Source organism: Strix uralensis, chromosome 10 (assembly GCF_047716275.1).
Source record: "Strix uralensis isolate ZFMK-TIS-50842 chromosome 10, bStrUra1, whole genome shotgun sequence".
NCBI lineage: Eukaryota > Metazoa > Chordata > Aves > Strigiformes > Strigidae > Strix > Strix uralensis.
Genome location: NC_133981.1, coordinates 7234918 through 7249357, shown reverse-complemented (window position 1 = coordinate 7249357; position 14440 = coordinate 7234918). Strand labels below are relative to the sequence as shown.

The window sequence follows — 14440 nt, the reverse complement described above, 5'->3', positions numbered from 1 at the left end:
TGGCTACCACACAGGAATGCTTGCTGAGCACCTGTACGTATAAACAGGAATATAAACTTCCACAAATACAGCTCAAATCAGGAACAAATGGATTATTGTCTTTTACAAAGAGGTCTCCCAGCCTGGAATATGTTCAGTGCTGTTGGAGGGCAGCAGGCTGTAACTCTATCGGCCCCTTCCCCGATCAGTAAAACCCTCCCCGCGTTATGAGGCAGGTGCCACTGAATTATGAAAACTCGCTTTATTTCAGCCTCCCCGCTCAGCCCACGATCTGGAGGTTTGCAAAACATTTCCCCTGCAGGAGTTCTAATAGCGCCTTTCTCAGCCACTGTAATTAGCTGTTTACCCCCCCAAACATTACTTTTTTGGCATGACTCTCACAATGACCTCACTCACTTTCCATGCAGGAAAATTTCATGTTTGGGAAATTGGATTATTGGGGGATTTACTTCTCTTTTAACAGTGAAAGCGGCGCTCAGCCTGCTGAACAGCTGCTGCGGCAGGCGAAGGGGTGGCGGGAGGAAGGCTGCCTTCGCGGGCGGACTCCTCCTCCAGCTCTTCGGCAGCCACCGGCAGCACGGGCTGGGCTCGGTCAGAGCAGCAGCTGGCGAGTCTTCTCGTATGTCCCCAGGAAGATGAAGCCTCCCAGGCTGATGGCCGCCATCCGTGGGACGACACCTGCGAACAAGCTGAAGGCGAAGGAAAGGCGGTTTGAGGATGAGCGGATGCTGCACGGCTGGCTGCAGGGGCTTCGGGAAACAAAGCTAAGAAAAATTCTCTCTTGCTGTTTCCTTAAATCCCACCCCACTGCTCACTGAAGGAACCTGTCTGGACTTCTCTAACAAAGCACTCCCAAGCCTTGTGACTTTTAACCCCTCTCCACACTCCTCAGGTGCAGAAGCAAAGCTGCAGGAGGCGACGGGCCACGCTGTGGAAAGAGGAGCTCAGACACATCCCCACGAAGGGCTGCAGAGAGGTGGGAAGCGTCCCATCCTCTGCCACCCCCAGCCAGCCTCAGCAGAGGGACCTCCTCTTCTCTGCCAGGAGCTCCCCCACTGCAGAGAGAGCCCCGCTCACTGCAGCGGCTCGTTCCCAGTGACACACCACAGGGGCAGCGGGGAGGGAGCAGGAACGGCTGCACGCTCAGCCGCCACGATTTTTAGGTGCCTGATCCTAATAGTTCTTGGAAGTTAATAGGAAACTCATGCAAAGCCAATTGCTCGACACATCTAAGCTCATAGTTGGTTTAACAACTTCAGGATAGGCCAGTGTATCCTCCCAGAGGATTAGAGGCTTCCTTTGCTGCAAGCAAGGATTAAACATTAGGCTTGAATCTGTCTGGCATCCCCCCGCTGATCTATCGCCTGCACGGCAGGAGCCCTTCGCAGCACACTCTGCCTGAGCTCCGTGGGGATGCTGTCCTCGGCTTTTTCCGAGCACTGCATGGTCCCCGCGAGGAGCGTGTCCACAGCGGGACGAGGTGTGATTCCCGGTGAGAGCTGGCTGCACAGGAGACGCACGCACTCACCCCCGGGGCTGCTCAGGAGCTCTCTGCTCCCTGCCCGCGCCCAGCTACTCACGCTGCGCTGGGGAAACCTCCGGCTGCAATAACTCTGGTTTTTGTTGTAATGAGCTTTGCTAAGGAGCCCGGAGCACACAGGCAGATGGAAACATTTTATGGCTTTACTAGACAGCAATTGGGTCTATTACCATAATGACAGCTTTAAAACAGAGTAATTTGTACAAGGCACGTATGGACAGAGCGCTGATAGGGTAAATCCTACGGTGCAGCATCGCTCTCGAAACGCGCACCATCCCTCTCCTGCTGAATTAGGCAGCCTCATTACAGCAGCAGACATTCATTTACAGAACAGCCCACTCGAGACACAGCTATTACACAAACAGGGGCAGATAACTCAGTTACCCAGAACCTGCATCCCTGGCAACCTCTGTTACTAACCATCACTTCCAAGAATCCTGGCCCTGCTCTCCCCCAGTTTCCCCTTCCCACCTGCCAGCCGATCCACGCCTCCCCCGCGGGCTCCCTTCTGCAGGAGGGCAGAGCTGAAGGGCTCTGGGGCTGCCCCAGATCAGGAGTGCAGAGCTCTGCTGCAGGCCTGATACAAACTGGTCCCCACTGGGCCACACCTGCCCTCATCAGCAGATGAGATAAATTTTTTTTTCCTGCTGGCCCTATCAGAAACCACTCTGGTGGGCACAGGGCTGCAGTCTGTTTGTATTTGCTATCTTGTACAGATTTCACCTGGCACCCTGACACTCCTCTCTCCCTGTCTGGATTTTCCCTTTTGCTTAAGCAACATTCTCAGTTACCGGTTGGATCCAGCACCACGGGCTTCACCCCCGCCTTCAGCCCCTTCACCCACAGCTGCAATACCTGCACAGCATGTTGGCGACTGGCAAAGACCAAATGCAGGCTTTCCAGTACAGACACATCATGCTCTCCCCAGCTGTGTGAGGAACGGCTCGGCAGGAGTCACAAATCCAGGAATCGCATTTAAACCTCAGGGCCAGGCTGGCTGCAGGTGTTAAACCTGCACCGTGTCCCCTCCCCAGTGGTGTGCATGCCCTCTGGGGTGCAGCTCTTCGTTTCAGGGTTCCCAGCCCAGCAATACACCCAGTCCCACGGTCCCAGCAGCCAAGGTGACTTTTTGGGCAACAACTCAGCAACCCAAAGCAAATTCTTTCTCAGTAGAGGCAGAGAGAGAACTGGGGTTGTTTAGTCTGGAGGAGGCTGAGGGGAGACCTCATCGCTCTCTACAACTACCTGAAAGGAGGTTGCAGAGATCTGGGGATAATCTTTAACAAAGTAACAAGCGATAGGACAAGAGGGAATGGCCTCAAGTTGCACCAGGGAAGGTTTAGACTGGATATTAGGAAGTATTTCTTTACAGAAGGGGTTGTTAGGCGTTGGAATGGGCTGCCCAGGGAGGTGGTGGAGTCCCCATCCCTGCAGGTGTTTAAGACTTGCGCTGACATAGCGCTGAGGGATCTGGTGTAGTTGGGAACTGTCAGTGTTAGGTTAATGGTTGGACTAGATGATCTTCAAGGTCTTTTCCAATCTTGATGATTCTGTGATTCTGTAACCGGGACCCCTGAAGTTACCATTTGGAAAAGGCACTGTAGGGCCTGAACACAGCATAGAGGGGCCAACACTGAAAAAGGCACTGTGTGCTCGGCCACAAAACCTCCGTGTTACACTCCAGACCAAAGAGGTGGCCGTGCCAAGAAAAAACACCACTTCTAGCTGACTACAGCTTTGCACCGAGCTTACCCCTGCAAGCAGCTTATGTTTTGCAAAGCAGCAAGCCCTGGGCACAGGGGCTGCTTCCACCACTCGCATCGGTCCCTGCCGTGCCACGTCCACCCGACCTGGAAGCTGATCCGAGGAACAGGACACCTGGGGCAAACCACCAGCTCTGTCCCCAGCTACACACAAGCTGGGACAAGCCATCTCACCAGATTGATCAAATAACCCTCGTCTTTCTCACCAATGAGCTGTGGAGCTTCATCCGTGGCTTTCAAACACCACCACCTCCTTGTGCGAAAAGCTGTCGGACAAAATGTAAACCTGCTTTCACGTGAATGGCTCATCTACCCCGCTGGCAAGAGTGGAAGCACTTGGATCCACTCACCCCATCTCTATCCTACCTCTCGCCGCAGGCCTGGCTCTCCCTGGACAGAAAGGGATGTGAAATTTCTTGGCGTGAAGCAGAGGGATTTACTAGGTGCAGACCAGGAAGTTGAGCCCTGCGCTCTGGTTTTAATAAGGTGGCAATAAGAAATGCGTCTTTCTGCCCTCAGAATTCCTCCTCTTCAAGTACAAGATTTATTAGAGGAGCCATAAATCATTTCATGTTGCAACTGGCCAAAAAAGCCCGACATTTTTATTGTTTTTGATTAATAGATTTATAATTGGCAGCAGGCATGGCAGCCTCTGCGTTTATTTTTCCCAAGACTTTCTTCCTTTTCCTTGCAGCTGACACAGCTTGGCCTCCTTTACATGTTACTTTTTCTCCAGATCGCTTATTGTTTTGATTTCAATTGAATTGTGTTCCCTTTGGTCCTAGTCCACGGGTACTATCTTTAGGCAGAGTTTAATTTTGGGTTGTTTAGAAAAGGGCACTGCTGAAACACCCTGAAAAGAACACAAACATACATTTTTATTTTCTGCTGTTGGCTGGGGAAAGGGGGAGGTTTCCCCACCAAATCCATGCTTCTTCACACCCTTCAGAGCAAAATTGCCATCAGCATCAGACGTGGCCTCACTTCTCCCAGTCCTTTTCAAAATGCCCTAGAGCCCACCAAGCCATCTAGGACCCAAAACTCATCCACCGCCACATCACCTCGTCACCTCAAAGAGCAAACCTGAGACAACCCATCTCTGAGCGCTGCCGGGAGGCACAGCGGGACGTCTTCCTGGAATTGGTGTTCAGGAACTTCCTGCAATTTGTTTTGAATTATTTCCCACATGTGTAGAAAGAGGATTGAACTTTTATTAGTTGGGCGAGCAGAGATCAGATGTTAAGAGAAAACTGTCTCCCGCAAAGCTGCGATGTGCACGCTGCTTTGAGCAACAGTTTACAAATGTTAAAACAGCACCCTGAAAGTATCGGCCACATCAAACGGATTAAGAACCTATGAGAAATTACAGTGAAAAGTCCCAAGTAAAGCTTCCAAAAACACCTCCGTTTCTTTTCCAGGCCAAGGGCAGGTGGGACACAAGCCCTACCAAAGGAAGCACAGGCTGAACCTCATGGGCTGGAGGAGTGGTTTAAGACATATATATTCACTGCAAGTGGGCAATAACTGGTATGAATCACTCAAGGAGGGCAAGGTAGTGTAAATGAAGCAGGTGTCTGTAAAAATCAATAATAATTTATAAGCTCATGACACCTCAAAATCTTCTACAAATGCTAGCAGAGGACTTTTCGTTCACAACACCACCCCAAGGTCAGAAGAGCAATTCTCTGTCTCAGGACTGGGCAAAGCGAGGCAGTTAAGAGACTGGATCAACATCACCCCAGACTCCCACAGCTGGTCAGAAGAAAGCCCAGAACATTTCTACGCTCCGGCCATAGCAGGAAAACCACCGGAGAGTTGCTCTGCAGCTGCTCAGTGGCTGCTCAGACTTACTCTTTGCACTCAAGCCTGTCTCTGAAAACTTACATTTTTGCAACGCCTGCCTCACCAGAGAAATCCAGGTGGGCGTGTGCTCAAGACCAGACCTGATGGAAAGCTCAGAGGACAAGTAAGGGAGCACACAGCTCCCTTCTGCTTCAGCTTGTCCCTACTGCTGGCACCACACTGGCATCGCCTGCTCCCATCACGCTTCACAGTAAGAACAGCAAATAGAAAGGAAGAGGAGACCTTGCTGGTGTTTTCAAATCAGTAGGAAATTGCCAGAAGGAGAAAAACTCTCCATAAGGGACATGTGGCTCCTATGTTGGCCTTCCCTGACATCTCAGGAGGGGTGATTCACACACCTCAACATTAAACTGTGGTACTCACTGCCACAAGATGTGCATGCCTGAAGTTTAAATGGATATAAACGACAAACGCACATGTTCACAGAGAAAAGCCTATCACTGCTTATTAAACACAAACCCACCCTCGCCTCTGAAGCCTGGAGCTAAGCATTGAGATTGTACCACGGATACACTCCCAATAACACCCTGTTTCCAGGCTCTCCCCTGGACACCCAGCCAGTGCTAAGGCGAGGACACTAGGCCTCCCTGGAGGGGCTTGTTCTTATAGCACCTGACAGCTGCTCCCTGGCCCTGTGTACAGCAATTAAACTTTTTCTGTATGACAGTATTTAAATATAAGCAGACCATCCCGCCCTCTCCTGCCCCCCAACACACACCGAGATACAGCACCTGAGATGTAGCACGTCCTTACCCCGACAGGCCTTGTGTCCTCCAGATGCTACCAAGGGCAGCCAGAACATTCCCGCTAGCGTTGCTGGAACCAGCCTGTACCACAGAAAGAGAGAGATTGGAAACTGTTGGCAGAGAGGTTTAGTTATTTACTGAGCTCCCTATCCCTGGTTAGTGCTACACTATAGGAATTACAGACATCCTAATGACCTCCTTACCCCAGGCACAGCAAAAGCTCCTTGTCTCCAGGAAGGAGGCAAAAGGCAGAAAAGGAAACAGAGGCACAGAAGAACAAAATGATCACTCCAAGGTCACAGAGCTAGTTAGCTCAGAACTGGGTATCCAGCCCCTTCTGCACTGGAGTAAGACATTAATAAAAACACACTCCCAAAGCACCAACAAGTGACTTTGCTGCTCACTGCAAGAGGACAGCAGCCTTGAGATTTACTTAAAAAATCCCCAACATGAGTAGTGTATTGCATGTGAAAATTGCCTTAAGTGCAAAACAGAGGACAAACAGCAGGACTGCAGACAATTAAATTACATGTGTGATCTAGTTAGTGTGAGATGACTAATATGAAGATGCTGTTTGAATGGTCTCAGAACACCTCAAGCACCATCATTCCCTTACCAACGCTGACCTGGTCGCTCAGGACAGCAGCAGACATAAATGAAACCCCATTCTTACAGTTTTATCATCCACACTATCCAAAGCTGCAGCAGGTACAACACCCAGCAACAAGAGATACACAACATAGCAACATGGTGAGCACAGATGTGCGTGACTCGGCCGGGGAGGTGCATGTCATCAACGAGAAACACCCCCGTACTGAGGGATGTGAGCAATAGGGTAAAAATCATCCATAGAAACTCCAGGAGGCCTGACAACAGCTCTTTTCAGGGCAGGGAAAGGCTTTAGGAATATCCACCTGCTGAGACCTTTTCGCTACGTGGCTGCTTAGCTCTGCTCTGGGTCAGCGAGATGATGATGGGAACACTAGACTTACTAGCAATTTAACTACTTACCAAACTTACTGATCTTCTAAGCGATCTTCCTTCTGCCCTGGTTGGCAGACATAAACCATCATAATCCCTATGGCTTAAAATTTTAGGACAGAAAATCCAGTGCCAAGCCCTCCTCAGAAAAGACACACACACACACACACACACACTCAAGCCCAACAATTATCAAAACAGAGGAATAAATCCCCGGTGGGCAGTTTAACTTTGGGTGTCTGACTCTGTGACCACTCAATCTGAGTGGATTGAGAACAGCCCTGCTGAGAAGTACTTGGGGGTATCAGTGGATGGAAAACTGACCATGAGCCAGCAGTGTGCGCTCGCAGCCCAGAAAGCCAACTGTGTCCTGGGCTACATCAAGAGAAGTGTGGCCAGCAGGTCGAGGGAGGGGATTCTCCCCCTCTGCTCTGCTCTCGTGAGACCCCCCCTGCAGTGCTGTGTCCAGCTCTGGGGGCAGCAACATCAGAAGGACATGGACCTGCTTGAGCGGGTCCAGTTGAGGCCACGAAGATGCTCGGGGGGCTGGAGCACCTCCCCTGTGAGGACAGGCTGAGAGAGTTGGAGGTGTTCAGCCTGGAGAAGGCTCTGGGGAGACCTTAGAGCAGCCTTCTAGTACTTAAAGGGGGCTACAGGAAAGCTGGGAAGGGACTCTTTATCAGGGGTGCAGGGATAGGATGAGAGGTAAGGGGTTTAAACTGACAGAGGGTAGAAGTAGATTAGATGTAAGGAAGAAATTCTTTACTGTGAGGGTGGTGAGGCCCTGGCACAGGTTTCCCAGAGAAGCTGTGGCTGCCCCCTCCCTGGAAGGGTTCAAGGCCAGGTTGGACGGGGCTTTGAACAACCTGGTCTAGTGGAAGGTGTCCATGCCCGGGGCAGGGGAGCAGAACTAGAGGACCTTTAAGGTCCCTTCCAACCCAAACCATTCTGTAATTCTATGATTTTCTCCTAAAGACACTGCATGAGACGCTGGAGGTCTAGCACAAGCACAAGCCCTTCTCAGAAAGCTCCTTTGGGAAAGGACCATAAGAGCAATTCAAGGAAAGGAACACAATTTCATTAGTTCTGCATACAGTACGTGTTCACATCTAATCCTGCCTTTGAGGACAAGAACTGAAATAATTATTAATAGGTGCTGGATTTCATTTTGTAATGACCATACAGAAACTCTGGAACTACCCAAGCTATTCACCTGCATGTCTGCTGGCCTCCTTTACTCTTACCTTTGCCAACATAATTCTCGTCTTCGCTACATCGAGAGGTGTGGTGACTGCAGCTGCAAATCCACCTGAGCAAATTAAAATACCAAACACAAGTGAGACATTGTTGGGTGAATATCAATGCCACACTGCCTATAATTCCCATGGCTATGGTCAACACTGCTCCGTTATTAATGCCTACAGCATGTTTCCTCACCTCAGAGACCAGGTACATTTGTTGAAGGTCTGTACACAGAGTGTTTTATTCCTGTGTGTTGACTTAAGGAAACAGCTCCATACTAGTTAACTTAAATCCAAACAAACCCATTGAGATTACCATCCTTTTGTTTTGGACTCTGTACATATATGAACATATGAAGGTCGTAAGGATAACAGATTCCACTTCCAACATCTACGGACAAGTTTGAAAGGAAGAACCTGCTTACTCATTTGCAGAGATGGGAAAATAAGCTTGTCACACTGTGTTCTGCCTTGAGAATTAAAGTCTGACTATACAAATACTAGAAAGACAGAAAGAGAGGAAAGATGCTCTACATCTGAAACATACATGCTTCAGGGGCAAAGCTATCCACAGATACAGACAGACTGGATCTGGACTTCAACTGTTAGACCTGGGACTCTGTTTCAAGGAAAAAAGACAAGCCAGTGTTTGGGATGGAGCTCCATCTCCAACAGATTACATCAGCTCCATTTTGGATAACAACAATGTGCAGCTGCCCAAGGTCTTTGGAGACTGTCAGAAGTCTGCTGCCACAAGTGCCATCTCCTTCTCACGGGCATTTTTATTCTCTCTAATCACTCCCAAACTTCACCTTTGGAGCTCATTACTTTCACTTGGAGCTGCCAGCTCAGCTGTAGCTTTCCTCCTGGAAGCCAGAAATCTTCAGTTTATCCATCTGCATGTCTCACCCACAAACGTGTGTGTCTGTCTCCATATTTTAGCCCTGTGGCTACAGTCTGGCCTCTTGTGCTATCTAGGGACCAGCTTTGCTGCTTTTTCTCCCAGGATCTTATTCCCTTTGCCTTATTTCCCCATTCTAAAATTAACTCTAACCCCTCTCTCCTTCTTCTGTTCACATTTCAAGCAAGTAATTCATGATGAAGAAGAGCCAAAGTGAAGGAAACTTAAAATGCAGGAGCAGCCCAACAGTAAGTGCAGAAAGAAAGGGGAAGAAAGAAGAGAGACTTGTTCTGAAATCTCTTTCTTCTTCCTCCCTTTTTTTTTTTTTTCTCTGAAGCTTGTATAAATCCTGTATCTGCTACAGCAGGGAATAAAGCGACTCCAAAGACTGAAGCCTACACAGCACCCAGGGAATAAGCTAAAAATAATCTATTTTCTGTTCCAAGTTTTAGGGAATGTAGAAAAATTGATCTCTCTTTTGTTGGGATGGGAGAGGGGAAAAGCATTTCTTCTAAAATCTGTAAAGTAATGAAAAAAATCCATCTTCCCTGCTAGCTCATGTTTTTACCTGCACACCTCTCTCTCAACCACCTTACCTTCAACGTAATAAAACACTGCTTTATGTCAGAAACGAGGTTGGGCCAGCTGGCACCCTATGCTGACTTCTTACAGTTAATTAAGGAACATCCCATGACAGTTCAGGAAACGCACTAAGGCACATGTGCAGTCCCCTGGATCTCAAACTAGAATAGCAGGCAAGCCGAGCGAGCAAACAGCCCAAAACACCTGGTTTAGGAGCAGCTTCTGCTCATGTAAGGTCAGGCCTATGCAGTTCACTCTGCCAGAAGCTTTCTAGCAGTGATACCTCACTAAAAAGCAGAAAAATGGGTTGTATTCAAGAAACCAAAGCAGAAACTATGAGCAAGTTAAACTAAATTCCAGTCCATTCTTGGACCTTCTATAAGGTCAAAAATCTTTTTATTGTGAGCCAGTTTTTGAGTAAGTGACCCAAAGGCTTTGAGAGAATGGTCTGGATAGAAACTTTGGTACTCATGTCAGCGATGTATTTTTAGAACAGTAAAAATAATCTCCATGGAAAATAGTGGCTTTACAAGTCTGGATGTATAAGCCCTTCCTTTGCCCACAGAACAAGACAAAATTAAACAGTGAACCACATGGCTGTCAGGCCTGTATAAAGCAAAAAAATCTCAGTGTATCACTCAGCTATAGAGTTGACGGTAACGCTTTAGTCAGACTAACTTACTTCCCTTATCAGATCCCGGTAATTTTTCAATGCATTTGTTCCTAACAGTTTCTTATTGGCAAAAGCTTCAAATCTTGGATGATGGAGTGATTAGAACAAACACAATTTATCCTGATACAATGTTCCCAAATTCTTATCTGAAAGGTTTAATCAAGACTGATTGGTTTTCATTTTTTCCCCAGCTAACATCTGGATCTTTCAGACTCTTTGTTATTAACATTTCAATGTTTCTTTGTCCATCACTGGGAAGTATTTGGTACAGATTTACCAATCAATTTAGAATGACAACAGGAACAATAAAATGCTTCATAAGCTCAACAAGCAGCAGGATAGCAGCTAAATTAAATGCAAGTTTGTATATGCTTGACAAAAACACAAGATAAAAGCTAGCATTTGTTGGGAACTGCATTTTATTGAAGGCAGTGAGTCTGACAAAATGAATTTGCTCCAGCCTTCACCTTAAACCTCCAAGGTAATTTTAGAGTGACCTCTTCAACGTTAGTACACGGGTATCCAGGATCAGGCTAAAGCGCTAGCGAGGTCCTGCTCAGTCCCACCTACTCTAGCTGGGTAAAGGAACTTAAAACATGACTGTTTTCAATCATCACATTAATACAACAGATACAGACTAGTACAGCCAGGGCCTACTCATTCAAAATAGGAGGGCTGGGCACCGCACTGTCTAACACATAGTAAGGCCCAACAGGTCTTTAAATCACTCCTTTAGTCTATCCCTGCTGTCACTGAATTCTCCAAGAGCTGCCACATAAGGCTAGAGTCTGCTCAACTAGTCAGCAACCAAGAAAAGCAGGTATCAAAGTATCCGGTGGGCGAGAAAGGCCCAGACACATCCAGCCTTACACTCCAGCTTCTCTGCAGAGCTGACAGCGAAAAAGGCACCTTTGCAGGCAGTCTGCACCCAGACAGACTTACCAGCTCACTCCTGGAGAAGGCTCCTTTCTCCCTTGCCCTAGAAGGACCTGGTGATGACTTGGGCTCAGCAAGTAGGCATAAAGATGGGTTTTCACATGGGAGAAGGCTCTTGGCTTGTTAATACTTCTAGCAGAGTGACAAACTCCTCTACTGGGAAAATAAAAGTTCATGTAGTAGTGGAAAATTCATCCCCTTCTCCCAAGAAATTACAAAGGACACTGTATATTCACATGTTAGCTGAGCAGCTAAACTTTACCAGGCTCAGGGTCTTAAACAGAAGATCCCTCTGCTACTCACACCTTCCCAGTGACCAGCTCTTGATGGAAGCGCTAATGACACGCATCTGTAGAGAATGATTTACCTTTATTTGGCAACAGGAATAAAAAGTCTTGAAGACTTAAGATATTCCCCTAGGTTCCTCCTGGCATTTCCTACCCTTTTTAGCCCTCATTTGCAAATAAAAATTGAGAAGCAACAGAACAGAGTGAAACATTTCACCTGAGAACAGTACATAACCCTAGGTTGCTTGCAGTAAGGTGGCTGCCTGCAGAATCTGCTGCTGCTGCTTATAGGAACATGTTTCACAGGTTGTTTGACACACTCCTCAAATAAGATCCTATGAAGGGAGAAAGACAAGTTGTTCTTCAGTCCCTGTATCATCTTCTTCTATATACCATTTTAACTTCTCCTCACCCTTTCTAAAGGATCCAGGCAACCCTTCTGGCCATCACAGGGGCTCCTCCTGATTCTGTGTTTCTGTCATCTGGCCAGACTGCTGACACACTCTTCTGTAACACCAGCCCCGTTTGGTAGGTCAAGCTTGTTTCAAGAGATAGAAACTTGTGTTTGACTAATGTCCTTGCTTGAATTAGCCCACCTTAGGAAAAGAAAAAAAATCCAGGTTGAGTTGTATTATTGCCTGTCTTCATTACTATTTTCTGTACTGACATCTGAAGGTTACTCAGGACTGATTCAGGATTGAATCCCAAATCCAGGTTGAAAAACTGAGTCGCACAGGTCCAACACTAAACCTCACAGCATCCTCTTACACGGACTGATTTCCAAGCTCACAGTCTTCTTCAGAACTCTTCAATCAATCAGTTCTTATCTGAATTTTTATTTTATTGATATTATGTCAATTTTTTTTTAAGAGGAAGTTTATTCTAGTCATTTATCACTGTGGGAACACCACCTGTCAGGCAAAGCACTGCTCCTCCAGTGATTTAACCAGTTCGGGGTTAGCAGCATGGTCCAAGGAGACACTGCAGGGATATCTTGAGAACTACTTGAAAATTTATTCAGAGCTATAAAGAGGCTTTTAGACAATTAAAGAGGCTTTTAGACAATGTGTAATCTTGTCAGAGTGGATTAGATCAAAGCAAAAGTGATGGGAAGTCTTCCCTATCAATGTGCAAAACACTCTCGTTAGTGCTTTGTTACTCACTAGATTTGCACCTCTATTCTCAGTGACTTTGTCACCACAGAGCATTAATTATTAATGTTAAGCCACACTTTTTTTTTTTTTTGCACACTTTTTGGGAGAAAGAAGGCACCTTTAACAGAGGCAATTTTCAATCGCATTAAACGGACACTCAGGTTCTTTGACAAGCTGGAGATCACCTCGCTGCTCCAGGGCAGTACTTTGCTTTTCCAGCAGCTAACACCCGATGGCAGGACTTCCTTGCCACCCGCCCACTTCCATGGAGGACACAAGAAACCCACCCAGAAGCATTTCTGGGACAGCGTGCACTGATATGGTGCAGGGCTGGGATGCAGTGGTCCAGACAGGCAGCTTAAGACCAGAGAAGACTGGAGCACAAAGTGCAACCACTATCATGCCTGGCCCGGCCACAGCATGGGGACATGCTTCCCTCTTCTGCCTCCAGCCTGTCCCCAAATCTGGGCTGATGTCCAAACAGCTCAGACATGAGGCAAGGTTTGTTTCAAACCTATCCTCAGGCTTAAACTATCATTGTAGATCTACCCTTGGTTCCTCTGCACTGGCTGCTCAGGTATCACCTTCTCTCACTCCCTGACTGTTCCAAACATCTCCTCTATTTAAGACACCAGAGATGATGATAAAGCTGGACAAGGCCTCCAGGGATTAAATTATTAACAGATGAGACTGAGAGTGTTCCAAATCTCTGATATTTATGCTCATGCCTATTACGTTTCTATAAAAAGCCCATGGATCGCATACACACATCTTACACATGTGCGCTCTACAAGGAAGAGCCAGGCCTCTCACAGCACTTTGGCTGAAATCGCTGCCATTTTGCAGGCACTGGGGATGGAATTCAATATATTGTTGCTCTTAGTTCTGTCTTCGCCAAATAATCAATTATGATTTAGCTAGGAACTAACCAACACACACATGTATGTGTGTGTGCGCCATAAAGGGAAGCCAAACAGGACTTTTCTTTCAGTTTGTTTCAGCTTATTACCCTGCCCCTCAGGACCCCTAACATATTTTTAGAAAGTATTGAATTCAAGCAAAGAACACAGGAGAAAAGCATGTCTGTGTGATTTTGCCATCCCCCTACTACCATGGTGGCATTTGAAAGCATCTCTGTGTTTAAAGGTTGTTTTTTGGATAATCTTCTCCTTTTAAGGTTTATAACATGATGATTTTAAATCACTCAGATGCACACATCCATCTTATTTTATTCACAGGATACTGGTGAGGTTTGATTTTTTGTTTTGGGGTGGAAAGAAAGGGCTAAGGAGTTTGGTCTGGTTTTTCTTCCCTCGTTTGAAGCTATACGTAGGTAGTTAATAATTTTTAACCGTGGAATTCATTCTTCAGAAAGCAGGAAATTATTTTTCCACTGCCTCCATTCAGCAAGAAGGCTAAATATTTTCAGTGAAATAGAATGGATGCGGTACCAGATTAGATCAATACAGGGCCTGCCTGTTACACATCTGCAGAGGGAGGCAATGGACATGGAAGGGGAAGGTTCTCATCAAAAAAAGTTGAATCTTGCAAGTTTTGAAGCAGGTCCTCAAAGGACAAATAAGAAAGGAAGTTTAAAATACTGCTGGTGAAAAGGAAAGAATAGGGAAACAAAGAACAGAGAGGGAAAACCAGGCTGGGGGAAGTGAAGCTGGAAGGATAACCCAGAGAATAATCATCACCAATTACAACATGATTACAAAATAGGACCCCAGCTCTGCAAAGATTTGTTTGGGGAATAGAGCCTATGAAGAC

At 46.9% G+C, this 14440-nt stretch overlaps 1 protein-coding gene across 9 annotated transcripts in view; it reads right to left on the bottom strand.

The window, feature by feature from the left end:
• Positions 1-226: 226 nt before the first annotated feature.
• The window catches only part of SLC25A26 (solute carrier family 25 member 26), an 89487-nt gene continuing 75273 nt past the window's right edge, over positions 227-14440 (bottom strand). For 3 of the 9 annotated variants that reach the window (XM_074879088.1, XM_074879089.1, XM_074879090.1), the window contains 3 exons: positions 8138-8202; positions 5920-5993; positions 227-689 (listed from right to left, as the gene is read on the bottom strand). In XM_074879088.1, coding sequence (XP_074735189.1) covers positions 593-689; positions 5920-5993; positions 8138-8202 — 236 coding nt within the window. In that variant the 3' untranslated portion in view covers positions 227-592. Of the gene's footprint in view, positions 690-5919; positions 5994-8137; positions 8203-11232; positions 11576-11730; positions 11849-11925; positions 12110-14440 lie in introns of those variants that run through there. The other 6 variants (XR_012630239.1, XR_012630238.1, XR_012630237.1 and 3 more) reach the window with 6 other exon arrangements.